This window comes from Acartia tonsa, chromosome 1, assembly GCF_053477335.1.
Source record: "Acartia tonsa isolate MP-2025a chromosome 1, ASM5347733v1, whole genome shotgun sequence".
Classification (NCBI taxonomy): domain Eukaryota; kingdom Metazoa; phylum Arthropoda; class Copepoda; order Calanoida; family Acartiidae; genus Acartia; species Acartia tonsa.
This window is the reverse complement of record NC_137260.1, coordinates 7,689,107-7,716,751: the sequence shown is the minus strand read 5'-3', so window position 1 is coordinate 7,716,751 and position 27,645 is coordinate 7,689,107. Positions and strand designations below refer to the sequence as shown.

Sequence of the window (27,645 nt, the reverse complement as noted above, 5' to 3'; positions counted from 1 at the left end):
TTACAGTACTTTTAAGTTCATTGAGACTTAAATCAGTACTTAATTTTTCGGCCATTATTTGTTCGTATAATTCATTTAATTCTGCCCATCTTCCTTCCGCTGTGTCAGCTCTTGTTTTTTCAGCCGTTACTCTACTTTCTAGTGTTAATTTACTTCCAAATAAGGCATGATTTTCCGTTTCTAGGTCACTATACCTTTGACCTAATTCGTGATATGTTGAAGATAAATGTGCTAAGTTTGTTGAACAATCTCGTTGTAGATTTTCTAGCTTAGTTCTTTCCTGTGTCTCTAATTTAATGATGTTTTCTAAATCTTCTATATGACCTTTTAACTTTGCTATTTCGCTATCTTTATTAGCCGCTTGATTAACAAGTTGTCCTAAATGTTGTCTTAGTCCAGAAATAGTTTGTAGTATATTTACGTGGTCGGGATCATCACACTCTGTTAGATCCACCTCCATTATTTCATCTGTCAACCTATTTAGTGGTATACATCTTAATCCCCTTCTATTATTTTCCTCTTTAGGTAAGGGTTTTACTGAAGCATTACTTTCCTCACTGACTTCCATTTGTGATTCGGGATTATTTTCGGGTTTTATTGGATTAGGGTCATCATTGTCAATCTCCATTTCCGTGTTAAGATTGTTTTCAGGTAAAGAATTGGCATTTGAGATGGAATCCCCCATGTCTATCGGTGGATAGGAATTTAAGTCGGGTTTAATTATCATGTTCTCGGGTTTCGCAGGTTCTGCATCTGGGGAAGAATTTTCCGTGTCTCTGGATAGATAAGATTCTACGTCGGGTTTAACTAGGATTTCTTCAGGTTTTATGGGTGGAGTGTGTTCAGGTAAAGGAGGTTCTTCTTTTACAGGTGAAGAGTTTTCAGGTAAATGAGATTCTTCTTTCACAGGAGAAGAATTTTCAGGTAAATGAGATTCTTCTTCCACAGGTGGAGAGTGTCCAGGTAAAGGAGGTTCTCCATTGGAGGCTGCATGGCTATGACCTTCCTGTGGCTCTTCAGGTTTGGGAGAAATCATAGGAGTTTCTGTTTTTGTTGTAGGATTAGTATTCGCTACTGTTGCTGAGCTCGATTCTTCCGTAGGGTTAGAGCTAGTTTCAGTAGTTGGAGGGGTTTCTGTTTTTGTTGTAGGATCTGTACTTGCTACTGTTGCTGTGCTCGATTTTTCCGTAGGGTTAGAGCTAGCCTCAGTAGTTGGAGGGGTTTCCGTTGATGGGGTAGATTCAGATTGTGTTGAAGGTAGTGTTGGAGGAGGTGATGGAGGTAAAGATTCAGATGTTGGTTCCACTGTTGAGGATGATGAAGGGGGTTGTTCATCCCCTGAATCTAGTTCACTTTCGTCAATTTCATCGCTATCGCTTTCAGAGTCAGAGCTAGAATCCATTTGAGCGTCAGAGTCCGTGTCAGGATTATAATTTGGGTCATTGTCATAGTCATTATAGTTATAATTGAGTTCTCCTACATCCATATTTTGACCCCCGTTGTCTTGACTGTCACTATTTGTATTTATATTGTTTGAAGTAGAAGGGCCAGCTGAATTAGCACTAAATAATGGAAGATTATTTGAATCCATAAAGTTGATTAAACCAGAAGATGAATCGCTGACATATTTGCGAAACACTTTGTCTGGCATACCTTCCATTCCTAGCAATTTAGCTATGCCTTTTCTTACTTTCTTTTTTAGTACTTGGTTCCTGTATCTTTTTAAATCGAAATTCCCTAATTTTCCTATTCTAAATAATTGTTCTCTTCTTAAATTTTCGATTCCATAATTTACTGATATACTTATTTTTAGTTGTTCAGATCTGGGCCTATCATTATATTGAGTAGGTGGATTGTCAAAACCGTTATCAAAGACTATTGCCAATATTTGTCTCATAGTGAAAGCTATAAAATACATATATTAATTTCTGCGTTTGACTGCAATAGTGCAATGACTTGGCCTATAAAAAGGCACAGAAAAATCAGATACATTACTTTAGTTACTGATTAGGCGACAACTAAATATAAATTCAGTCTATACTCTCTCATAGAAGTCTAAGAGTTTGGGCGAGGGGGGAGGGAGGGGTCAAGGGGTGTTTAGCCACCCAAACTTTGAAACCCGTCATTTAATTCTTAAAAATACATCATATTTCCATTTTCACAACTTTGAAACCATCCATTTTATCCCACTTAAAAAAAGCTTAAACGTCTTTGATGCTTGGTATCTTAAAACAAAATTTTAGCTTTTATAAGAATTTTATTTAGATTTTGTCTTTAGAGAATAATAAAATAACATAAAACTTGTTAAATAAAACAGTAAGCCCTTGACCATGTGCACAAAATTTGCTGTATCATTTTTTTTTTATAAAACTTACTCGATTTGAAGCAAATGAAGAGGCTCAGCTGATATAAATGCGCTGAAAAAAAATATTGGTGATTTGGAGGGACACCAGTTTCTAGGCTGGTGCTAATACAGAAGGAAATTAATATTTTAGTTTCTAAGTGAGATATTAGCCAGGGATCTAAGGGATAAGACAATGGTGCAAAATTAATGTAAATCCTCAATGATGATTCACAAAATATCTCCTTCTGTAGATTAAAATCAGTGGTGGAAACTTTTGAATACTCTACTAAATGAACCAACAAATCAAAACTTAATGAAAGTCCCAAAGTTTTTAATCAACCAATAAGAAAACGTTATTATTAACGTTGGGGACTAGTGTAATAAACAGACCATTGTCCCCACAACAGGGGAGGTCAGGACAATAAAAGTTAAATAATCTATACCCCAATTTTTTTAACAATGGATACTTTTATCATATTAATGGAAATAAATCTAATTATTGCTCATTGTCCTATCTTTTTATCCCTGGATATTATTATTACATTCGTATTACGTTTCTTGTTTCAACTTAAATTAAATTTTTCAACATTTTTGTAAACGCGAAATGGAATTCGTATTTTATAAAGCATCAGTGGTGTGCAGAATGGAAATGTCCGCTTTTAACCCTCACAAAGCATCACCCCCCCCCTCCTGGCGAATCACTGTGCACGCATGTTTGATCAATTATTTGATTTGCTATGTGAAACTTTTGATTCAACTTACTAAAAATTTTGTGCATACTCAAGCCTTTCTTCTAGGTATGCCTATCTTGGTAATTGTCTGCATAATAGAAGGACGTCTAAGCTGTTAAATGATGGATTTCAGGTATAGAGTTTAAAGGGGATGATCTAATGTAATTTTTTAGATTGAGGGGGTAAAATTAGGTGTTTAAAGTTTTAATTAAAGTTGTGATGTACCTTATTTTTCTCTGAATAGTAAACAATTTATAAATTTTTTAGGCTCCATATACTAAATAATGTAAAATTGAATAATATTCAAATATATTCAAATAATATTAACTTTAACTTTATTGTTTTGTAAGAAGGGAATAAATCATATAATTAGCATGAAAATAAAACATAAACAAAACTAAATTTCTGAAATTTTATTAATTTAATAATTTAGAAGAACGGAATAAAAACAATTCTTTTATTAGATTGAACTTTAGTGAGGGATTAAAAGACTTTTAGAAAAGCAGCAAATTTGAATATGTTTCCAGTATGACTTCAAACCCGAGTAATATCCTCTGGATTAGAACCAGTTCTGAGCCATATTGAAAAATCGTGTAAAGCGTCGTATTACAGAAATTTTCCACGAATATTAAAATAAAAATCATAAGTTTATCACCTATTTTGTTAGCCCGTGCCATCAACTGCTTTGAGCTATCAATCTTATAATTTTTCATTTTAATAGCCGACGCGATAAATAACTAGTATTGATCTTTACAATTATTTTGTAGGAGCGATTTGTTGCAAGAAAGTGTAAATAATAGATATAGGGCTGTTGCGCATCTAAATTACAAAAATATTTAGCAAAAGTTTAGAATTGTTGTAATAATCTTTGCGGCCAAATAAATTTTGCATTTCTGACAAGCTTAAGTTTCTACATTTTGTTAACTGCAGAAAAACTACCCTATAATCTGAGAGGGATATTTCATATAAAAAAAAAAACATTTAACCTCCAATTTTTCAGTCAGTGAAATATGGTAAATGAATATTGAAAATATATACAAAATGTATTGTTTTTGGAAGGCTATTAAGTGCTGAATAATAGTTAAACAAATATTAATTGGATTAAAATCATCTAATAATTTTTTCAAATCACATTAAATTCAGATTTAGTTCTCTGACTTCATAATTACTTGCTGTGCTCCTTCTTAAATCATTATTCTTGTTTTTTTTCAGTGGTGCATTATTGTTATAGTTATTTAGCAAGTAATTTTAACTACACATTTAATTCACAGATTTGTACGGTTTGTAAAGATTGGAAGCTACTTTATAACATAGTTTAGCTCGTACATCAAATAGTTACTAAAAGATTGAGTTTCAGAATATAGATTTTAAGTGAGCTAAATTCAGCAAAAAATATGAATTTACTGTTTTAGTGCTTTACCTAATACTTGAATAAACCTCCAAAACCCCTCCCCCTCTTACTTTCAATTTAAAAAACTCATGATTATCTCTCTTGTGGGGACCTATCCCTACGGGACACTATCTCTACAGGCCTCTGCTAACCCTTATTCATCAAAACCTAACCTAAATTAGCCTAAAAATACCTTTTTTTGGGGTCCATATGCGAAATCGCAATATTAATTTACTAATCCTAACAAAATATTAAAACTTCTGTATAAAACTTTATTGACTGTCCTTCATACTAAACAATATGCTAAAGATACATACACTTTTGTAATAATGTTATATAAATCTTGGAATTGCAATTTGGCGACCAGTAATTTTACTGTCAAAATAGTTTAAAATGAGATACCTTCAGAGGGCTTTTAATCTTGAAGCAAAATCAGAAATAAAAAGGACTGTAAATCCTCCAATAAAAATATCATAGTACATTTCAAAAATATAAAATTTAAATTGGAGAAATAATGTTTTAACCTATACATACAATTCATATAATAAAATGTTATTTAAAAGAATTAAGTTGGTTTACAAAGTAAGTGTTAATTTAAAGAGGACTATTCTTTTTCGAATTGTAAAGATTTTTTAGACTGCGATAATTATATTAGATCTATTGCAGTTCCTGGTAAAATGCTCCCGGTAACGATTTCCTCAAAAAAATATATAAACTATAAAGACTGCTAGTTGCCAAACGGCTGAACATACATGCCGTGCCCGCACACCGTTTTAAGTGACATAAGAAGGCCTATAAATAATATAGAATAGCCAAGATCCAATGATACACAGGGAAAGCCTCACGTAATAAAAAACGCATAAAAAAGTCTTTTTTGTCAATTAAAATTTTGTGTAAGCAGAATATATACTTTCATTCCAAAGCAGCCAAAAATTGTCATAGATTTTTGAATATTTCACCATGAACTGCACTAGATCCATTTTATTTATAGCAGTTATTTGATTTATGTGTTTTAAGATTACAAAACAAAGTAAACTTTAAAATGTATTTTTAAAATAACAATAGGAGCTCTAGAGTAGCTTTATGCACGTATATGTTTTTTAGCTAAGAAATTATATTGCCTCCAACTTTTCTGTCAGCCAAATACAATGCAACGTGATTTATTGCTAATGTAAACATGCAGATAAAAAACTTCTCTATTACAACTATTTTTGAATCACGAAAATTCTGAGCCAGAATAGTTTACCTTTAGATAAAATATCACATCCTAATTTGAAACATAGGGGTAATCTAAAGGGATAAGACAATGGCCGATAAATTTATGTACATCCCCAATGATAATATACAAAATTACCCCTACTGAAGATTATAATTAGTAGTTGAAACGTTTGAACACTCAACTCATTGAAGCAACCAATCAAAATTCACTAAAGCCCCCAAAGTTGTTAAGCCAACGAATAAGAAAACATTATTATAAAACTTTGGGTACTCTGGGGACCCGTGTTTACCTTGGCGTGCACGAGTTCAAGTCCCACCATGGTGCTCAGCCGAGGTCTGGACGTCAACTAATCAACATCAGATACAAGGTAGATAGATAGCAAGATAGATAGATAGCAAGAGAAATAGCAAGGGGACTGGGATGAAGAAAGAGAGAAATTTAAGATGTTACTGGTACATCCACCGAAGCGCTTTCAGAAAGCAAATAGAATGAAAAGAGAGAGAGAGAGAGAGAAATAATTAAGCAGGGTATGTTTCTATATTACAACTAACCAAAATTTAGCAAAATATGTCGCTCTTGTTAAAAAATATCAGATTCCTTTTTTTCTATTAAAAATATACAAAGACGTAAAATACTGTAATATTGGTATTGTAAAAATCTTCACAATATGGCTTCGAAACCTACTAATATCCGCTGGATTAGAACCAGTTCTAAGCCTTACTGAAAAATCGTGGATCGTTTCGTACTATATCCATTTTTCTACTGATATAAAAATGCACAATCATAATATTAAAACCAGTTTTGTTAGCCAGTTCCTTCAGCCTCTCGGGGCTAACAAAACTAGTTCTTATCTTATAATTAATTGTAAATTTATGTATAATAACTATTATGGCCCAAATTTCGTTCTGTTTCTGACGTTGACGAGATCGTAGTGAACATACTTTAATAAAGACCTACTTACTTTTGTATACGTGATGTTAAAAATATTAAAATTCAGAGTAATTTCTGCTGTTTTTAAAAAGCACCATTAAATTATTGCTTCAGTGGGGAAAAAAGTGAAGATTAAACGCGCTACAAGCGCACTTCTGTAATGCACGCACGGATATCGCACGTTTACGAACGGGCGCGGGATTAAACCGACGCACGTTACGGACAAGGTAGGGGATAAGTTTTCTAAAAGAAAATTAATGATTTTCTTCGTTTATAATTGAATTTTACTGTTTTTACTATCTGAAAATATGCTGTAATATGGGTGGATTTTTTTGTTTTTTTTTGGGGGGGTGGGGGTGTCCCACCCCCCAAGAAAATAGCTTAAAACCATCACAGGACCAATATGTATATACCCTGAAGAGTAGACCCCAATCGGTTCAGTGGTTACCGAGATCTTAAGGGACAGACGGACGGACGGACGGACAGACATCGTTCTACTTTGTACTATAGATATAATATTATGTACTATATAAAAATGAAAAATTATAAAATTAAAACTGGTATCAATTTTATGATTTTGATTTTAATCTTCGTGTTTGTAATAAGATGCTATGTATGAGTTTTGAGTATGGCTGAGATATTATTTGGTTTCGAAGCCATACGGGAATAGTTATTTCTTTCATCGTATTATAAACCGCTTTCCGCGGATATAGAATGTACAATTATAAGATTAAAACTAGTTTTTTTAGCCCCGAGTTGCCGAAGGCACGGGCTAAAAAACTAGTTTTAATCTTATGATTGTACATTTCTATATTCGTAGAAAGCTGGATATAATACGATGATAGACATAGTTTTTTCGTATGGATTAGAACCGGTTCCTATCCACCGGATTCGAATGAATACGAGAAATAATTATTCTTTGTCTTGGGTAATGTAGCTAGTTAGATTAAAAGGTTTCGTGAATAAAAGATATAAGATATTAAATCTTACTAAATATTATGTTTAAGTTTGAAATTTGTTATTTTATTTTCAAAACAATTTAAAGAGAACACAGTAAACAATCAATAGATAGAAACTTTTCAAGTTTAAATATCAAACCTTAACTTTACATAAACCGACATCGTTTTTATTTATATTTTTTTAAGCAATATAATTCATCTTAACCCTCATGTAAATGAAACAAACTTTTAATTTCAACATTATTATTTTCTTAAGGAGCGAGTCTTCTCTATTTTTAGAAACGAACGTCTGTCCAGTTGTCCGTCTGTTGGAAACGATGATTTTCTATGAGGCTATTCAAGATAGATGCATCTGGTATATTGAATTTTAGGGGTTAACCTCTTGGAAATTTTTTTTTCAATTTTGAAATTTGAGTACCCTTCCCCCCCCCCCCCCCAACAGAGAACAATTATTTTAGGTTAGGTTAGGTTATAGGCTAAGAAGCCGAGCGCTGTGGCCAGAGTTCATGGTTCTGTTTGGGGGGTAGTTAAAAATTTGAAGAAAAACATTTATAAGAGGATATTAACCAATTTTATTTTTACCGCATGTTCCTAGGGTTACTAATTAAAAATTGTTGACTAAATTTTAGCTTGCACTCTATGTTTGCGTTAGATCCTGCCTCTAGCATTCTTGTGTTTATTATTTAGTATCAATGATTTAAATAAACTTATTCTAAATATATGTAAATATTCATTTTTTTTCGTTGCGGTCATGCTACAAAATATATTTATCCATTTTATTTAAATGTTTTTTTTTTAATTTCTATCTAATTTTTATGACACTGAAAATCTGCTCTACTACTGACTTTGCTATTCATGGATGTTGCCATCCTTGTTGAATATTTATTAATATTGGAATATATATAAAGAATTTTCATTAAGAAGTTCTAAAACCAATTTTATCCAACCAAAATCTAAGTATACATGAACTATATTGCCTAGCTAGGGAATGAGGGAAAGAATAGCTACGTGTCTTAAAAAATACTCTTTATTAAGCTAGTTTTACAAAAATTAAAGTGCTATGATTATAAATCTTACCAAGAATGGCTATGTTAATCAGTGGCGAATCTTATTTTAGATCCAAAGCCTATTTTGACAATATATACATTAATATTTGATATTGATAAACTTACTATTGACTAATTCTCAAATTTTACCTCAATTGGTCCAACGTACCAGAGAGAGAGGGGACAATTGGCTGTTTTTTTTTCAATAGTCCCCAAAGTTTTATAATAACGTAATCTTATTAATTGGCTTGACAACTTTGGGGACTTGAATTTTGATTGGCTGATTTATTAAGTTGAGTGTTTAAACGTTTCAACCATTAATTTATTTCTACAGAAGAAGTAATTTTGTGTATCATGATTTGGGATGTTCATCAAATTATCGGCCATCGGCCATTGTCTTATCCCTGTGGATCCCTGCCAACGTACAAAGTTAGTTAAAGCGAATCTTTTCTGATTAATTTAATTGGTATTCTAAATTGGGGGTTACTAGATTAATTGGGACACAGTGATACGTAAATGGAGGTAATAATTTTTTTTCCAAAAACTGTGTTAGAATCATACCTACTCAATAATAAATGCATATCTATTACTCTTAAAGAAGTAAAGTATGTACTATGTATGCTAGGACGCCATGGGTGGGTTAGGGTGGAGGGGGGGGGGGGGTATGTTTTTGAGGGTATTTTATCTTACCTCACCCAAATAATCTTTTTGAAATACATTAGACCATCCCAAACCTTTGAATACACTTAATCCTTATTTTTCCCCCTCCCCCCCCCCCAAAAAAATAGGTGTAGATGTCACATATTCACTCATATACTCTATTAGCATGTATAAATATATTCTTAGGGCACTCTAAGATATATATTCTATTTTTTGCATTCTAGCGGGGTTTACAGAACACAGCAATAGTGTCTGACTGATTATGACGTAACAAAAAAATTAGCCAATGAGAGGCCACTATAAATTTTACCATTGGTCAATAACGGCCTTTCATTGGCTAATTTTTTTTGTTACGTCATAATCAGTCAGACATTATTACTGTGTTCGGGTTTACATTTTTCTGTTGGAAGGAGTCAGTCAGTGAGAGAAGCGGATACCTATAGTGATGCTATGAATAGAATTTTAATATGATTATACTTTATTCAGGTTTTTATGACGGACAAAGTTTGAATTATCTTTCATATCTCTATCCCTATATCCTTTGTATGGCCAGTAAAATAGATATAATTTTATAGGCAACACTGATTTATTATAGTTTAACAAAGCTACTTTATAACTCAATTCATCAACAACAACAAAAAGGTTGTATTTAATACAGTGCTTGGAGTGAATGGTATTATGAAAATTAAGATCTTTAAAATGGATCAGTCAATTAAAGTAAAACAATAGAGGGGGAAGAGGTTAAATAACTATATGTTCCTACCCCGTGGACCTTATGCCGACTTTTAATTGGGTATCATTTGAATATCAGCCAATAGCGTCACAAATATCAACACAGAAAAGTAGATACATAAAGAGCAGAAAACAATTTGCTAGCAGATGAAAAAAATCCCCAACACTGGATCCAGGTATTTATCTGGATTATATATCTATATTTAATACGTTTATTTGTAGTTTAAATTAAATTTAAATTGGCATGCAATAACAGTTTTAAGGTCATAGTAGTAATTTAGAAACTTTGGCTTAGCTGTTTTATAGATCTTGAGTAACACATTAATATTCAACACACATGAAACTGTTGTTATACTGCATAATTCCTAAAAATAAAAGATTTGATGAGAGCATTTATTTTTACTCTGCTTCTATTAGAAATAGACTGCTGAAATTTTGGGAGGGTTATTTTTTTGTTTGTCAATAATATTCTATCAAAATTTAATTTCTATAAAGGTAATGGTATTTAATAAACATAACACAAACATAAAAATATTTAATGTAAACTAATGAATTTTTATAATTGGCTTTTTACTATTGGGCATATTCTATAAAAATTACATTTTCCGAGCATGTGTCTATCATTCTACAACAAAGGCTCGATTTGTGGGCTTCGCAACAAACGAATTATGACATCCTTGTTTTTTGTTGTTATGGAATTTCCGTTCGTTTTCTTGGAATTTTGAGGATAGTTTATGAGCGTAATTTTTAGGGGCGTATCTCCTTGTTAGTTTTGACGCATTTGGCGTATAAACGTAGCTACTTAATAGTTACACTTAAATTATGAAATTTCATCTGTCCGTATTTACTTAACTAAATTTTTGTTTTCATAGCAGCCTTATTGATAGCCTCGTATCCTTATAATAAAGTAACAGGATATCTGTTTGTCTATCTATCTGTTTGTTTGAACCGAAGGATCTCGCTAACTACTGTTCTTGTTCTCCTTTACAGGGTAGCTTTGCATAGGTCCTGGGAAGGTTTATAACTATTTTGCGGGAAAGTACTACCACCCTTACATAAGAAATCGCCCCAAGAAAAAAATAGACCCCCTCCCAACAAAAAGAAAATAATTTATTTTACTCTGGCTTTTTAAATCTAAAATGAAAAATTGGGTTATCGAATTCAACTCCCCCTCCTCAAGTACCCGAAGGGCGTAGCCGCTAGTTCCAGTTGTGACTGATAGTTCCAGTGATGACTGTTTGCTCTAGTGATAAATGTTTGCCCTAGTGACGACTGTTTGCTACAACAATGACTGATGGCTTCTATGATAATTGTTGGCTCAAGTGATGAGCCCTGGCTCCAGTGATTATTGTTGGCTCAGGTGATTATTGTTGGCTCCAATGATGACTTAGGGCTCCAGTGATAACCCTTATCTCCAGTCATGACTGTTGAATCTCTAGTGATGACTGATGGCTCAAGACATAACTATATAGGAAAGCGCATAAATAATGTAAGGTAGAAATCAATGACCAGACGGACAGATGAACAGATGGATGGATGGAAGAACAGAGCCTAATTGTAACTTAACCTTTACTATTTCAATGTGCCCGTGACAGAATATAACACTTGTAAAGATACTACGCAACTAAAAGAAAGATAGAAAGTATTGAAATCTCTCATGCATTGATTTTTATAATTGATGACAACATCCATAAGGGCGAAGCACAAAAAATTGTGGATGAGAATACGTACAAGTAGATTTAAAGTGAATTTATTAAAATCAAGAATAGATAAAATAAACACGAAACCTTGTTTTATTTTGTATGATGACGACAGTCAAAGTAAATTACACACTAGATGCGCATAACAATGGGAAAAAAATATTTTTATTCTGTCATCGCAAAAAAGTTTGAAAATCGGGCCAAAAATACAAAAGATATGGGGAAATATGTAAAACATATAAAAATAGCCAAAAACCTGCTAAAAGGAAATCTGACCGCCATTGTTTCCTTTCTTAAAACGTCAGGAAATTTAATCTAAATATCTATAACTGAATAAATTTAAAAAATCGGACTATAAACACCAAAGATATGGGGAAAAATGTGAAAAATATAAAAATAGCCAAAAACCTGCAAAAAGGCAGTCTGACCGTCATTGTTGTTTTCTTCAAACGACGGGAAATGTAATTTTGATATGTTTAATTGAAAAATTTTTGAAAATCGGACCATAAACACCAAAGATATAGGGAAAAATGGGGAAAATATAAAATTAGCCTAAAACCTGCTAAAAAGCATGCTGAGAAAATCACGTTTACCCCACTTTGTGACTGACGGACGGACAGACGTACGGACGAACATACAGACGGACATTTCGATTTATAGAGTAGCTTCGATTTATAGAGTAGCTTCGATTTATAGAGTAGCTTCGATTTATAGAGTAGCTTCGATTTATAGAGTAGCTTCGCTACTAATTATAGAGTATCTTCGCTACTAACAAGGATGACAACACCCATATAAGTGAACCCACGAAACAATTGGACAAACGAACATTAACACTTACATACTTACAATTTTAGGGCTTGATTGTAGAATTGCTTTGCTTATGATATCGTATCTTTCTTTCACAGGAATCATTATCACAAATCAGATGAAGAGGATAATTAAAAATTATTGTCAAAAAGTTAAAATTTTGTTTTGAATGAAAGTACCGACTTCTGGTAACGCTTATAGAGTTGCTACTCTTCCTAAATCGTACCTGACCTTTATAGGAATCATCATGCAAAGTCTGTAATTGATATAACGATTCTAACAGTACATATCTATATTGACGTACGTTCGAACGGACGGACCGACTATAATTATAATATAGCCTCACTTTAAAAAAAGATTAGATTAATTATAAAAAAATAGTGTTTGTTAAATTTTGCCAATTATCACTGAATATGAGATTTTAATCCGTTTAAACATTAATAAAATACTGCTCATAGACATTACTTATTTATAGAGTATCTGCACTGCTTTCATCAGACACACATGACCAAACAAAAAACTATGAAATGCACAGTCAATTATGTGAAACGTATTTAGACACTTATACCCCTATACCTTTATTTTCCACTTTTTACGTGTATTTTACTACTATAATTATACTATGTGAAAGATCTATGAAGTTTGTCTGTAACAAAAGATCTCAATAACCACCGGAACGATTTGGTAACGGAATTTATTTATCAATAGTGCAGTTCGGGTTTTAATTTATTGGGGTAGTCAGATTAATCGGCTGCTATTCAAGACGGCTTAAACTGTAAGTAAAGATTTCCAATGCTCAACAATTTACTTGGTGCGTTGGTTTGTTGATTAAGCTGTTTTTGATAGTTTTTTTGGTACGTCGGTATGCCTGTATAGCTTTGAAATAAAGGAAATTTATTTTTAATTTGTTGCAAATTGTCTAAATGCAGAATACTGCTTTAGAAAATACTTTCATTTTTAGGATTTGATTATAGAGATGACGTGCTTTTCCAATTGTACCTTGTTGTAATAGGAATCAGTACTCTAGAAATCAGAAGAATAGGATGATTATATTATACAAAAAGTTGTTGTCAAAAAAAGTAATAGAAGCATGTACCTTGTTGTCTTAGGAATAATTGTTCTAAGTAATTTCTTACATGTCTAAATTGTCTAAAAAGAAAAACTTGCGGACGTATGACCAACCCCATATATAAGGAACAAGCGGCTACGCCCCTAGAGGCCTGTAGGAGCACTTGAGGAAGAGAGAGTTGAATATGATAACCCATTTTTTATTTTAGTTTTAAAAAGAAAAAGTAAAAATGATTATTGGGATTTTTTTTTGGTTGGGGAGATCAATAACCCCTCCCCGATTTTTATTTTTTTTGGGGGAGGGGGATAACTTTTTTCTAGGGGCGATTTCTCTTGGGAGTATAGTTATAAACCTTCCCGGGGCCTATGAAAAGCTACCCTGATAAGGAAACCCAATCGGATCAGTGGTTAGCGAGATCCTTTGGTACAAACAAACAAACATACCGACAGACATCATGTTACTTCATAATAAGGATATACATAGAAAGTTTCGTTTTTTAAGAATATCATCCTACATGCATTTATTATGAACAACTGGTTCTCAGGAATGCTTTGTAAGTACCATTTACGGGAACACTACTTTGAAACATAGAAAGAATCTGGGTCGAGGGTTTTATTATTTACAGGTAGCGAGACAAAGTGTCTAAAAAATCAGCCATGTGACGTCATATAAATAAGGAATATGAGAGGAGAAGTGGGAAAGAAAACACCTAAAAAAGAGATGGAAAATCCCTCATTTTTATGACGTCACATGGCTGAGTTTTTAGACACTTTGTCTGCTACATTTACGTTTATTTTAAGTGATGAGATAATCCTTATAATAAAGTAACAAGATGTCTATCTGTCTGTTTGTACAGAATGATCTCGGTAATCGTTAATATGGTTAAAATGCCTGTCGAACACTGAAACCTCCCCTCATTTTTAGAATGAATTCAAAATAAGACTTGAGGATTTTTTTTTCCATGCTTAACCCTTGATGGGGCTACCCAATTCTAAAACCTAAACTAACCTTAAGTAATAAACAAAACCAAAAAAGTACCTTTCCTCATTATTTTTGCTTAACAAGGCACTTTGAGGAAAAAGCCCATATTTTTTACGGATTTTCCAAAAATATGAAAAGGCCGGTTTTTTCACAGTTTTCAAACTCGTTTTCCAGTGAGGGGTTTCTTGTGAACAAGTTGTTCTCTAATAGAATATTGATAACGAAATGTTCTTATTATCAAAAAGAGAAAGTAGTTTTGTTAGAGCAATTGCTCAGATCTTGAACACTGCATACTGTACCAAATAATGTGACTAATAAAATGGAGAAAATAAAAGTTTAAAAAATATTTATTTTGTCGTTTTGTTTATTTTCGTTGACAAATGTACTAGGAATTTCTATATTTGATGATGTTCTCATGTATGTTTGTCGGTGAAACGGACTTTACTTTATGTTAGGTTAGGTTAGGTAAGAGTTAGATGTGCCGTGCAGGGTTAGCTTCTCCCGCAGGGGGAATCAGCAAGATCTTTGAAAGTTAAAAATAAGGTTTGAGTTGGTTCACTCGTTGGTTCCAGGGATGAGCCATCTACTATACTCTAAACTAGTGGCTTCGCCCCTAGAAGCCTCTAAGGGCACTTGAGGGTGGTGGGTTTGAATTCGAGAAACTAATTTTTAGTTTTAGTTTTAAAAGGAAAAAGTTTCAATTTTTTTTTAGAGGTTCTTATTTTAGTTTTAGTTTTACAAAGAAAAAAAAGATAAAACATTTTTTTTTGAGGGGGGCAGTTTTTTTCTAATGGCAGTTTCTCCCTACCGCCCTTAGATACCCTGTAAAGGAGAACCATATCAGTTCAGCGGTTAGCGAGATCTTTCGAGACACACAGAGATTCTTTTACTTAATAATAAGGTTTAAAAACAAGAACAAATTTCTTTTTTTTTCAGAGAAAATGCTCAAAATATTGATATTAATAATGTTAAAATGTTTTTTAGTTTCTAGTAATATGAATAGTGGATTAAAAGAGTTATTAGATACTGATAACAATAATAATTCATCAGCAAGAGCGCAGCCCAGCATTGATTATAATCAAGAATGTACAAACGCTATTAGGAATTGTGCCCGTTTAAAATATTACAAAAGACTGTTAAGGAATAGTTAATTATCGCTTCATATCAGACAACCTTCCGCGGATTTTAAAATGAATTGAAGGCGGATAAGTATAGGTGGATGATTAGGTTTAAAATTTATTCACACCCTATTGTTTCATTCTTAAATCCCTGGTAGCTATACTTTATCCCCTACTAGCGGCTACACCCCTAGAAACCTCTAGGGGCACTTAAGGAAGGTGGAGTTGAATTTGAAAACCCAATTATATATTTTGAATTGGGGGTTGTGTTACCTCCCTCTAAATAGTTATAAACCTTGACAGGACCTATGAGAAGCTAACCTGTACCATAACGGTTAAGCAGTACAGACAGACGGACAGACAAACAGACAGGCTTATCCCTATAGATCCTTGCGTAATCGTACTTTTTTTAAAGGCATAATTTTATTCTTAGAAAAATTGGACTTCCAAGGTAAGATTCAAGTTAAGACGATGACACGTTTACATACAGATATGCAGTAGATACATCAAAGACTTATTTTTTAGAACTTTAACCATTAACAAGGATGACAAAATCCATAAAAGCTAAACTCTGAAACGATAAATGAACCATAACACTTTTAGAGTGTCAGAACTGGATTATCTGAATATAAATTTATACAAGTTTGAACAAAATTTTATGTAAATTCGTTGCAAAACTGCTTAAATACAGGATACTGTTTAAGGACAAACTTACAGTTTTAGGACTTGTTAATAAAGATGCTTCGCTTATTACATTGTAACTTGTTGATATAGGAATAAGTATTTAAAAAATCAGATGTATAGGATATTAATATAACACTAAAATTGAAGTCAAAAAAGTAAAAAATCAGCATGTTTTAAATGTACGTACGGACTTTCTGGTAAAGATTATAGAGTGCTACGCTTCCTAAATCATACCTAATTGTTGTAGGAATCATCATGCAAAGTTTGAATTCGATAGGACATTCTAAAATGCCTAAATTAACGAAAAGAGCTAACGAACGGACGGGCCAAACCTAATAGTAGATAATCTTAGCTTTTAAAAATTGATATATTCAGAAGATGGCGAGATGATAACAACAGTTCCCATCCTATATGTTTCATGCAGTCCATAGGTAAATTTTGTAGTACCAATACTTTTTTACGTCAGGCAGGGAGAGGACATTGAGCTATTGCACTAGTTCCCAAAGTTTTGAATAATGTTTTAACTTAAAAACTATGGGGACCTTTGAAGGAATTTTGATTGGTTAGATCATTAAGTTGAGTGTCCAAATGTTTCAACAACTAATTGTAATCTTATACAGAAGGAGTAGCTTTGTTTATCATCATTAGAGGATTTATCGGCCATTGTCTTATCCATTTAAATCCCAAAGTTTTAATAAAAATAAAACGGATATCTATCTTTCAAAGAATCATATTTTTTTCTGTTTTTTAAGTATTGACGGTCATACAATGCAATGGTTATAGAATGAAATGCATTTTAATACTTAAAATATACAAATAAGTTCATTTTTCTGTAATTCCATCTTTTTTGTTGTTTAAAAGTAGTTAAATCCTAGATATATCCATATCACTTACAGCCCAGGGTATACAGGAATAAGACAATGGTCGATAAATTGATATATGCATCCCCAATCATGATACACAAAATTATCCCTTCTGTAGATTGCAATTAGTGGTTGAATCGTTTGAACACTCAACTTAATAAACCAACCAATCAAATTCAAATAAAGTCCCCAAAGTTGAAAAGCCAAAGAATAAAAAACGTTATTATAAAACTTTGGGGACTGGTGTAATAAACAGCCAATTGTCCCCTCCCTTCCTGCACACAGCCACCAATTTAAGCTAGATGCGCATGGAAAATAATGTATTTTTTTCTACAAAATTTCTAAAATTTCTAAATGAAGTGGTGACACAGCAAAAAAAATACGCAGCTTGTGACTCAATATCCTCACACATGATTCGCGTCTTTTTAAAAGTGAAGCTTTTCTATAATTAGGGTCGGTCTGTCCGTCCGTAATGTTTAGCTCTTTTCGTTAATTTAGACATGTTATAATTGTCCTATCGATTTTAAACTTTGCATAATTATTCCTATAAAATTTAGGTATAATTTAGAAAACGCATCAACTCAATAATTGTTACCTGAAACATGCTCAATTTTTACTTTTTTGACAACAATTTTTTATGGTATTTAATTAGTATTATCCTTATCATCTGATTTTAAAATACTGATTCCTAGGACAACATTGAACAATGTTGAAAGCGAAGCTTCTCTTTAATCAAGTCCTAAAACCGTAAGTATGTCCGTAAACAGTATCCTGTATTTAAGATGTATTTTGACACTCCACAAGTGTTAATGTTCATTTGTCTTGCAATTTCGTTGCTTTGCTTTTATGGATGTCATCATCCTTGTTTTTTTAAAACACGCAGAGCTTTTCCCTCATACTGTCTGTCTGTCTGTTTGTAATGAATTACAGTAATGCATGTTATTTTGTAAATTGTTGTGTTGCTCATGGGGGGATTATTGTAGTTTCCGCAGTGTAGTTTGGGGTACCACCACCCTCCCAAGAAAAATCACCCCCCCCCCCCTCCCCTAAATGGCCCATAATGGCCTCAAGGGGCAAAACTGTTGTAATGTGAAATATATTATTAAATAATTTTAGTATTTTCCTATGACCAGCCGGTAAATCGTATTACACGAGCAGACGAAGAAGTGCTATATGGTAAGATTTAACAAAAAACACAAGGATAACAACATCCATAAAAGCAAAGCTCTGAAACAGAAAGATAAACGCACATTAACACTTTTCACTGTATATGTCATAACTGAATAATCAGAATACAAGTGTATGAAAGCTAACAAAATTGTAAGTAAATTTGTCTAAAACTGCTTAACTGGAGGGTTATGTTTAAGGACATACTTACATTTTTAGGACTTGATTATAAGGATGCTTCGCTTATAACATTGTACCTTGTTGTAAAAGGAATCAGTATTAAAAAATCAGAGGAATAGGATTATTATAACACATCAAAACATTGTTGTCATAAAGGTTTTAAATAGACGTACGGACATTCTGGTAAAGAGTTGCATACGCCAAGAATTTAGAGGGAGGTGGGGGGGGGGGGGGGTTAATTTTGAATGATTTATTTTCTTTTCATTCTACTATCCGCGGAAAACTGCCTATAATACTTACCAGCATTGAGATTTTTTCAAAATCATAAATCCATTTTATTAATAGAATTATGTATTTGTTAGAGAATCATGTGGCCATTTTGAAGCCATTACTTTCATGTTTAAATCAAGATTCACAACAGCTTATTCAAGAATTTAGGTAAAATTTTTAAAATTGTTTTGAGGCTTAAAAATAAATTCAGTAACGCAGTCAACCGTTTATAGCTTACTTTGTCCAGTATGCAAAAGGGAAAATTTGTATGTATCCGAAAAGTTTTTTTTGATATCTACCCACATGAAGCAAAAAAGGCTTATTTGACTTATAAAGTAACATCTACCTATATTCTATAGGAAAACTTATATTTTTGGCTTCCTTCTGTTAACTTTAATTTATTGAAGAAGCTAATATTGCTTAAAAAAAGACGTTATACAATACAAATGACAACTGATAGGCCAGTAAACATTTTACCATTGGTCAATTAAAATGGAACCCAGTAAAAAAGTGTCTGACTATGACGTCAGAAAAAATTAATAATTAACCAATGAGAGACCGCTATATATTTTACCATTGGTCAATTACAGTGAATACTGGCTTCTCATTGGTTAATTGTTATTTTTTCTGACGTCATAGTTCGACACTTTTACGAGGTTCATTAAAATGTATACTGGACTATTATTGGTCATTTGTATTGAATTACGTGATTATTTTATGCACTAGTAGCTGCTTCTAATTCATTTATTAATTTCATACTTTTTCGTTATTGTAAACTTTGGATAGGTCTTAATGATAAAAAGTTCAATTGAATGAATTTTACAAATAAAATTTACATGACTGAAGTTTGAAGCTGTTCATAGTGAGTTTAAAAAATTACGTCATACAATACAAATTTCAATGATAAGCCATTACACAGAATAAACTACCAATGGCAGGCCATTATACATTTTAATTGACCAATAGGCGGCCAGTATGACGTCATTTTTTATAGGCTCTTAAAACAGCTTTCTGAAGTTTTGCTAATTACTCTTGAAATAACTCTCACTAATGTTTTAGGAATGATTATTTGAAATCTCCTGAAGCAGATACACCATATGACTTGCAAGTGGTTTCAAAAGAGGATGTTTTGAGGTACAGAATAAGATATTCATTTCCAGTATGGCATTGAAACCGATTAATATCCGCTGTATTAGAACCTTTTCTCAGACGTACTAAAAAAATCATGTAAAACATCGTATTACAGACAATTTTCCACGAATATTAAGATAAAAATCATAAAATTAATACCAGATTTGTTAGCCCAATCCTTGGGCCCCTTGGGGTTAGCAAATTTGCATAAAGGTTGTTTTACAGTCCTATGAAAATATAGGTATCTAATGGGATAAGCCAATGGCTGATAAATTGATGTACATCCACAATTATGATACACAAAATCACCCTTTCTCTAGATATCAATTTTAGGTTGAAACGTTTGGACACTCAACATAATAAACCAACGAATTAAAATTCAAGTCCAAAAGTTGTTAAGCCAACAATAAAAAAAATATCAAAAACTTTAAGGACTAATGTAATAAACAGACCAATGTCTCCTCCCTCCCTGAATAAAATAACCTAATTAAAAACACCACATGCAGAATCAACACGTTCTAGTAATTAACAAGATCTTTTGCTTCTGAAAAATGGACAAAAAGACATTGTTCTACGTTGTGTTCAAATTTATCTTTACAACTATTTTATCTATTAAGTTTCGGAAAGAAAGAATTAAGTTATTATTTTCTCCAATCTGTGGAGGTGGATCAACTTGTTTTCAAAGGAAGACTAAAAGGTAACAAATGTACAGAATGTTCCCCAAATTATTTCTGTACATAATATCAAAAGTAAGGTAGTATCATAATTCTCTTTACATTTACACACAAAAATCAGAAAATTAATGTAAAAATGCATCAACGGAAATTTTTAAAGGCTTAGGTAAATCAGGAGGACATCTATATTATCCTTATTTTTAAAAATTTTATCCGATATCAACCTATCTGTTTTTTTTCTGTTGAACTTATAATAATATCTCCAATAAGTTTGGACCTTAGTCAAACTTTCTTACACGGGTTCTTTATTGAGGCCGGAGGAAATAACTTCGAAGCAGATTGTGTAAATATTAAAAATTTGAATTTTCTGTGTATTGAAAGTTGTCACAAATATAGGTATTAAAAAGTTTGGAACTAAGTAATATTTTTTTAGACGGGTTCTTCATTGAGGCTGGAGGATATGACTTTGAAACAGAGTCAACATCTCTATATTTCGAGCTGAAATACAACTGGACGGTAGGGTTTTTATGTCTAAATAAACTTGGCAGGTCGTCTCTCTGTCTGCATAATTTATATAAGTAATGAGTCCAATTATTTCATTTTCTGATCTGCTTTTTGTTATGAAACTGACTAAACATTTAAACAAAAATTTCTTTTGAGTCTGACTTATTAAAATTGATAAAAGAAAATAAAAGAAAAATAAAAGAAAATAATTCATTTCTGCTAAGCTATAATTAATTCTATTTAAAGTGTTGAAACAGTTATCCTATTGAATTCTACATTTTCAATAAAATCTGGTCCTTTTAACTCAGTTTTGAATTATTTAAGGGATTGATTGTAGAGCCAAATGAGGGACACTATAAGAAAGGTGTCAAAACGAACAGAAAAGCATATAGGTATAAAGATTTGTTAAAGGGACTGTGTATTAATAAGAGTAAGTGATGTTAAGCACCTTCCAGCAGTGATGTCAGAAATTTTGGACAGGTTTGGTTATTGTTAACTTAAGCTAAATGAAAGATAAAAATTAAGGAGTACCATAACAAAATTTAATAAATAAAAAGAAGTTTTATAAAGCATCTAAACCTTTAATTGTCATTTATTTGGAAAAAGGGATGATAATTTGTAATGATTAAATGATTAATAATCTTTAAATACACATAATAAAATATTTGATACTACATAGACAAAAAGTTTTTAGAAATTCACCCAAAAAATTATTGAAAGGGGCTCACAGTGCAAATGAAGGTGATTTATCTTTTGTGTCAGAACCTAAACTGGGACATAGTGCATTTCGTTACCCTAGGTTAGGTAACTTCATTTCACTTTTCAATAAAATCTAAAATGCAGCGGTTTTTGAGAAAATTAGATTTGAAAATTTCAAGATCAAATTTCACCCACTAGGAGTTAACGCATAATCATGACAAGAAAAGCAAAGATTATTTATTTAAACTTTTGAACAACTTTGCTTTTATAAAGTCTGTCATAAAACCTCTCTATATATGATTTATTTAAGGCTGAATTCCCGTGACCTTAGCAAAGCAATTGATAAAAATGACCATTAATCAACTCACTTCAGGAATGGTTTTATGAAGAACTTTATAAAAGCAAAGTTGTTCAAAATTTTAAATAGATAATCTTTGCTTTTCTTGTCATGATTATGCGGTAACTCCTAGTGGGTGAAAATTGAACTTGAAATTTTCAAATCTAATTTTCTCAAAAACCGCTGCATTTTAGATTTTATTGAAAAGTGAAATGAAGTTACCTAACCTAGGGTAATGAAATGCACTAAGTCCCAATTTAGGTTCTAACACAAAAGTCAAAGCACCTACGAAGGCACTGTGGGCTAAACATTACTTGCTCTCGTTCATGCATAGTCCCATTTATATCAATATATATCCTTAAATCTTATGTTAATTTTTGTTCAAAATTTGGTTTAATTGATTATCATTTTTTTCAGTACCAATACTTGTCTTTCATTATTAGAGCGACCATCAATTATGAAATACAGGTAAGTTTATATCATATTAACTACTTTCAATTGTAGAATAAGTTTCGGAATCTTAATAGGATAGAAGTCAAGTAAGTTTACAGTTGTGCCACATATCGGTACTTTGACAATATTTTTTGGCAATTTCTGTTGGGAGGGCTGTGGTGACCAGGGGCGTCCAAGCTTTTTATTTTGGGGGGGGTAAAAATTTTTTAGGGGGGGGGTAATTCGTGTTTGGGGGGGGTAAAATGGCGCGCGAAGCGCGCCGCAAACTTTTTTTACCCCCCCCCCAAAATTTTTACCCCGGGGGTAAAATTTGCTTGGGGGGGGGTAATTACCCCCCCTGAAATCTATTGGCAGGGGTAAATTTAGTTTACCCCCGGGGTAAAATTTTTGGGGGGGGTAATTTAAATTTTATTAAATATATAGTATTAAAAATGCGCGCGTAGCGCGCAAAATTTTTTTTTATTAGAGATTTTTTATTTTGGGGGGATAATCGCCCCATTACCCCCCCCCCCCTTGGACGCCTATGGTGGTGACGTCCCCAAAATTAGCCTAAAAAGCCTTCCAAGGACTTATGAGAAGCAACACTTTAAAGAAGAACCATATCAGCGATTAGCAAGATACAAAGACAGACAGACAGAGATCCTGTCACTTTTATATAAGGATAATCAAATATGCAATGGATTTTATGAAATTTAACGACAAATTTTTTCTTTAAATCTATTGCTAATATTAACTGATTTCTGCTTTACTGTATTTTAGACCCAAACAAAGTGTTTTATAACGTCCAGGTCATGAAAAATGTCGTTGTATTTGCAGTCATTGATATGTATAACTATTAAAAGGTTGTTTAAAAATTGCTACCTTCTTAAAAACACGAATTGCGCAGCTTGTGTTAATGGTAGAAAAATACCGCGCATACCATTAAATTGCTCTGAGCTTAAATTTTGAAAATATAAATATCCTCTTTTATGCTGTTTTTTACATTTTTAAAACAACCTTGTTGTGAGCGAATAAGCAGTGCCGTAGCCGTTTGGCCGCCAGCAGCCTGTTTAGTCCTTTTTCAGTTTTTTTTTTATGGAAAAATTTATTCCGTCAGATACTTGCTGCACTATTTAATAAAATAATTGTTCTTGTTTTAGTTTTGATAAAGAGATGGTGAGTGAGGACACAAGTTTGAGTGAGCATTCATCCCAATGTATTCCACTTTATACCATGCTACTGGCGCTAGATAATCCAACAGTTAATTATTTAAGGTAAATGCTAAATAATAAAAATCTCCCAAAACACCATTGTGCAGTTTTATAGAACATGCCGTGCGGATGAAACATTTATCATCAGTTATACATCCTTTAATCAGAAGAAAAAATTAAATTAATAAATTTGATAATTTTTTTTATAAAAATCCTGGTAAGAACCTTGCAGGGTTAGGACCTCAAGTAAATAGTTATAAACCTTCCCGGGACCTATGAGAAGCTACCCTGTAAAGGAGAACCCGATCGGTTCAGCGGTTTGCGAGATCCTTCGCTACAAACAGACAAACAAACAGACATCGTTCTACTTTGTATTATAGATATCCAAAAAAGGGAGGGATGGGTGGGGGGGTTAATAATATGCTCAACCGGCACTTTGTAAGAAAGCACTAATTGTTTTCATTGAAATTTTAGTTTAGACATTGAGGGAGGTGAATTTCAAGTTTTACAATCTCTGCCATGGAATAAGGTATTTATTCATTATTTTTTTGTCATATTTTTGTCAAAACATTTTTCATTATCTTCTTGTCAATTTGTATAATCTAAATGGTTTCCAAAAAAGGTAATGATAATTCAAACTTGAAAAGAAACTAAAATTTACATTAAATTTGCTCAATGTTAAAGGGACTATGCACAAAAAAAGTATTTCACCCAGCAATGATTTTGACTTTTTGAGTATTTTTTTTGTGAAAATATAGGTTTCAATTAAATATAGTTATATAAACTAAAAAAGTAAGTTCCACCATAGTCTTAGGAAAAATTTGAAATGTTAAGCGCTTTTGAATAAATATCATCTAGGCTTTTGTTGAGTGCAAAGTGCAAAATAAAAAACGCAGGAAAACATCTTCAAATGCCGTAAAATGGAAAAGTACATTAATCCAACTGTTTACATAATTACAATTTACCACCCCTTCTTATATATGTATATACATTAATAGTTCATAATTTTAACTCATTATACAATTATATTTTCAATATACTTTTATAAAACCATGGTAGAGCCTAACTTTTTTCATTCATCTAACCCTATATGACAGAAATTAAGTATAACAACCCAAAACATACCTTACATCACTGCTGGAAGGTGCTTTACATCACTTGCTCTTGTTCGTACATAGTTCCCTTTAAACCAAAAGGAGGAATATTTATTTATACTTTTTTTGTAGGTTGATATTGAAGTTATCAGCATTGAATCACACTTTTTAGGTAAAACATATTTTCATTAGGTAAACAAATTTATTAAGCTTTTTATAGTAACCAAAAAATGACGTCATACTGGACTACTATTGGTCAATTAAAATGTATACTGGCCTGCCATTGTTGATTTAGTCTGCGTATCGGCCTATCATTGGTCATTTGTATTGTATGACGTTTTTATAGGCAATTTAAACATCTTTAAATCTATAAAACAACTTTTCATTTCTAAAGTCTAGTAAAAAATCTTTGAAATTCCATTTGCAAACGGATATCTTAGGATCTAAATTAATGAGAAATTATCTTTAACTCCAGTCGTTCGTGTGATATTTTGTTTTCATTCCTTTATTTAATGGTCTCCAGCCTAAAGACCCTCGATTAATAATACATGACACTTAGTTGAAAATATTGTAGAATTTCCTATTATGTAAAATCCTGAAAATGTCAGGGATGGAATATACTTTAATTGACGGTCAGTTTACCAACGTGTCGCAAGCCATCAAGTAAAAAAAACTAATCATGTCATTGAAACAAGATAAAGAGGGAGATATAATTACTATGAATAAATTTTAAAATATAAAAAATATGGAGAGAGGGATGAGATTAGTTATTTCTCGCATCGTATTATAAACGGCTTTCCGCGGATATAGAATGTACAATTATAAGATTAAAACCTTTTTTTTTTTAGCCCCGAGGTGCCGCACCGGCTAAAAAAACTGGTTTTAATCTTATGATTGTACATTTTTATATTCGTAGAAAGCTGGATATAATTCGATGCTAGACATAGTTTTTTCGTATGGATGAGAACCGGTTCCTATCCACCGGATTCGAATGAATACGAGAAATACAATTCCCTACTAACAACTAGGGGATCGAGGCAACTAGTATCAAATTAATGTATTTAACCTAATTAATTTACAAGTTTTATTGAAAGTATTTTTTTTTATTTGCAGGGGTTCGAACCCCGGGAACACTTGAAGAAGTTATTATTTATATGGAGGACCTTGGCTTCAAACATATACCTGGTGCACATAAGGTAGGTCAGGGATCTAAAGGGATAAGACAATGGCCGATACATTGATCAACATCCCCAATTATGATACACAAAATTACCCCTTCTGTAGACAACAATTTGTGGTTGAAACGTTTGAACACTGAACCTAATGAATCAACTAATAAAAATTTACCAAAAGTCTCCAAGATTGTTAAGACAACGTTAATAGAAGACTTTGCAGACTAGTGTAATAAACAGCTAAATTTCCTCCCCCCCCCTGTGTAATTGTGGTAAGACGCAAGCCCATCCAGAGAATTTTGGAGTAACCCCGCTGCAAGGATTATAGATATATCACTATAATGTGTTTATTGATCTATTATGTTGATTTCAAATGTCTTTGTGTATTCCATTAATTTATTTGCCCATTAAAAGCTTTGTTTGTGCATCTTGCTAGATATTATATATTTTGGAAAGTTTAACCCTCCCTCTCCTGGCTGACGCCAGGGATGGGAGGATATCTGCCCCTTGTGCCATACTGATCCATGTAATTGCTATTATAATTGTTTTTATGAATGATTATCTCTGTATCCATGATTTAAAACCATTTGTTTATTATTGTCAGTTGTGTGTAGACCATTTAATCTAATACATGTTGTATATACATACATTATCCTGTTTATTGCGCAGTATCCAGCGAGACTCGATACTAAATAACAAAATCATCCTTGTTTTATATTGCAGGAGAATGAGAAGTACCTTATGAAACCCGAGCATACAGAAGTTCAGAACACAAGAATACAAAATGATTTATTTGTTAGAAAAGATATTATTGTTAAATATGATGTTCCTGTTAAATAAGATTTATAAAAATAGTTTCAATTTATGCTTGAATGTTACACCATCACTAGTCAAAAAAGATAGACACATGAACATTTAGCAAATGGACCTAATAAATAAAAGAGATTAAAATTTTAAATCATAATTATGTGTTTTTTTCCTTATTTTTAAATTTCGAAGCTTGATTCTACAGGTGTCAGATTATATTTCTAACACCCTTTTCAAAAATGCTTCAAAAACAGTTTAAGTAATTTTGGGATAGATTTAAACAGATTTTAAAAAAATATGTAATATATTATATATGATGCTCTACATTCGTTAATTAACATTTGGAATACTTTTTATTTTTGTTGTCATCCTTGTTTTGGTTGCAGGGAACTAAAGGGATAAGATAATGGCCCATAAATTTATGTACATCCCCAATATTGAAACACAATTATTGTTTACCCCTTCTGTAGATTACAATTAGTGGTTAAAACGTTTGGACATTCAACTTAATGAAACAACCAAACAAAATTCAAGAAAAGTTCCCAAAGTTCTTAAACATAAAACTTTGGGGACTAGTGTAATAAACAGTCCAATGTCCCCTCTCTCCATAAGCCGGCAATAAATCACGGAAATATTGATGGAAAAACTCAAAACTATGTTATACAATTATCTAAAATCAAAATACCCAGGTATTTAAAGGGATAAGACAATGGCCAATAAATTGATGTACATTC

General features: G+C 32.3%; 2 protein-coding genes across 7 annotated transcripts in view; one reads left to right on the top strand and one right to left on the bottom strand.

The window, feature by feature from the left end:
* LOC145311750 (uncharacterized) overlaps positions 1 to 6,048 on the bottom strand; it is a 71,118-nt gene extending 65,070 nt beyond the window's left edge. For all 6 annotated transcript variants that reach the window (XM_080150730.1, XM_080150738.1, XM_080150745.1 and 3 more), the window contains exon 1: positions 5,974 to 6,048. In XM_080150730.1, coding sequence (XP_080006856.1) covers positions 5,974 to 6,003 — 30 coding nt within the window. In that variant the 5' untranslated portion in view covers positions 6,004 to 6,048. The remainder of the gene's footprint in view (positions 1 to 5,973) is intronic.
* Positions 6,049 to 15,508: 9,460 nt separating this feature from the next.
* On the top strand, positions 15,509 to 26,990 carry LOC145332100 (uncharacterized). Its single transcript, XM_080177031.1, has 15 exons — positions 15,509 to 15,670; positions 16,120 to 16,137; positions 16,746 to 16,801; positions 18,350 to 18,409; positions 18,943 to 19,018; positions 19,910 to 19,984; positions 20,599 to 20,678; positions 21,089 to 21,171; positions 21,484 to 21,551; positions 22,613 to 22,663; positions 23,788 to 23,901; positions 24,313 to 24,367; positions 25,065 to 25,104; positions 26,046 to 26,128; positions 26,828 to 26,990. Exons 1-15 carry the CDS (start codon positions 15,510 to 15,512, stop codon positions 26,942 to 26,944), a joined length of 1,137 nt encoding a protein of 378 aa, XP_080033157.1. The 5' UTR covers position 15,509; the 3' UTR covers positions 26,945 to 26,990.
* Positions 26,991 to 27,645: the final 655 nt, after the last annotated feature.

Bases quoted from the DNA above. Each gene is read 5' to 3' on its own strand.
- LOC145332100 (XM_080177031.1), top strand. From the start codon at position 15,510: ATGCTCAAAATATTGATATTAATAATGTTAAAATGTTTTTTAGTTTCT. The intron at 18,410-18,942 runs GTAAGATTTAAC...TGTATTTGTTAG, and splicing joins AGACGAAGAAGTGCTATATG to AGAATCATGTGGCCATTTTG. The intron at 23,902-24,312 runs GTAAATGCTAAA...TTGAAATTTTAG, and splicing joins CCAACAGTTAATTATTTAAG to TTTAGACATTGAGGGAGGTG.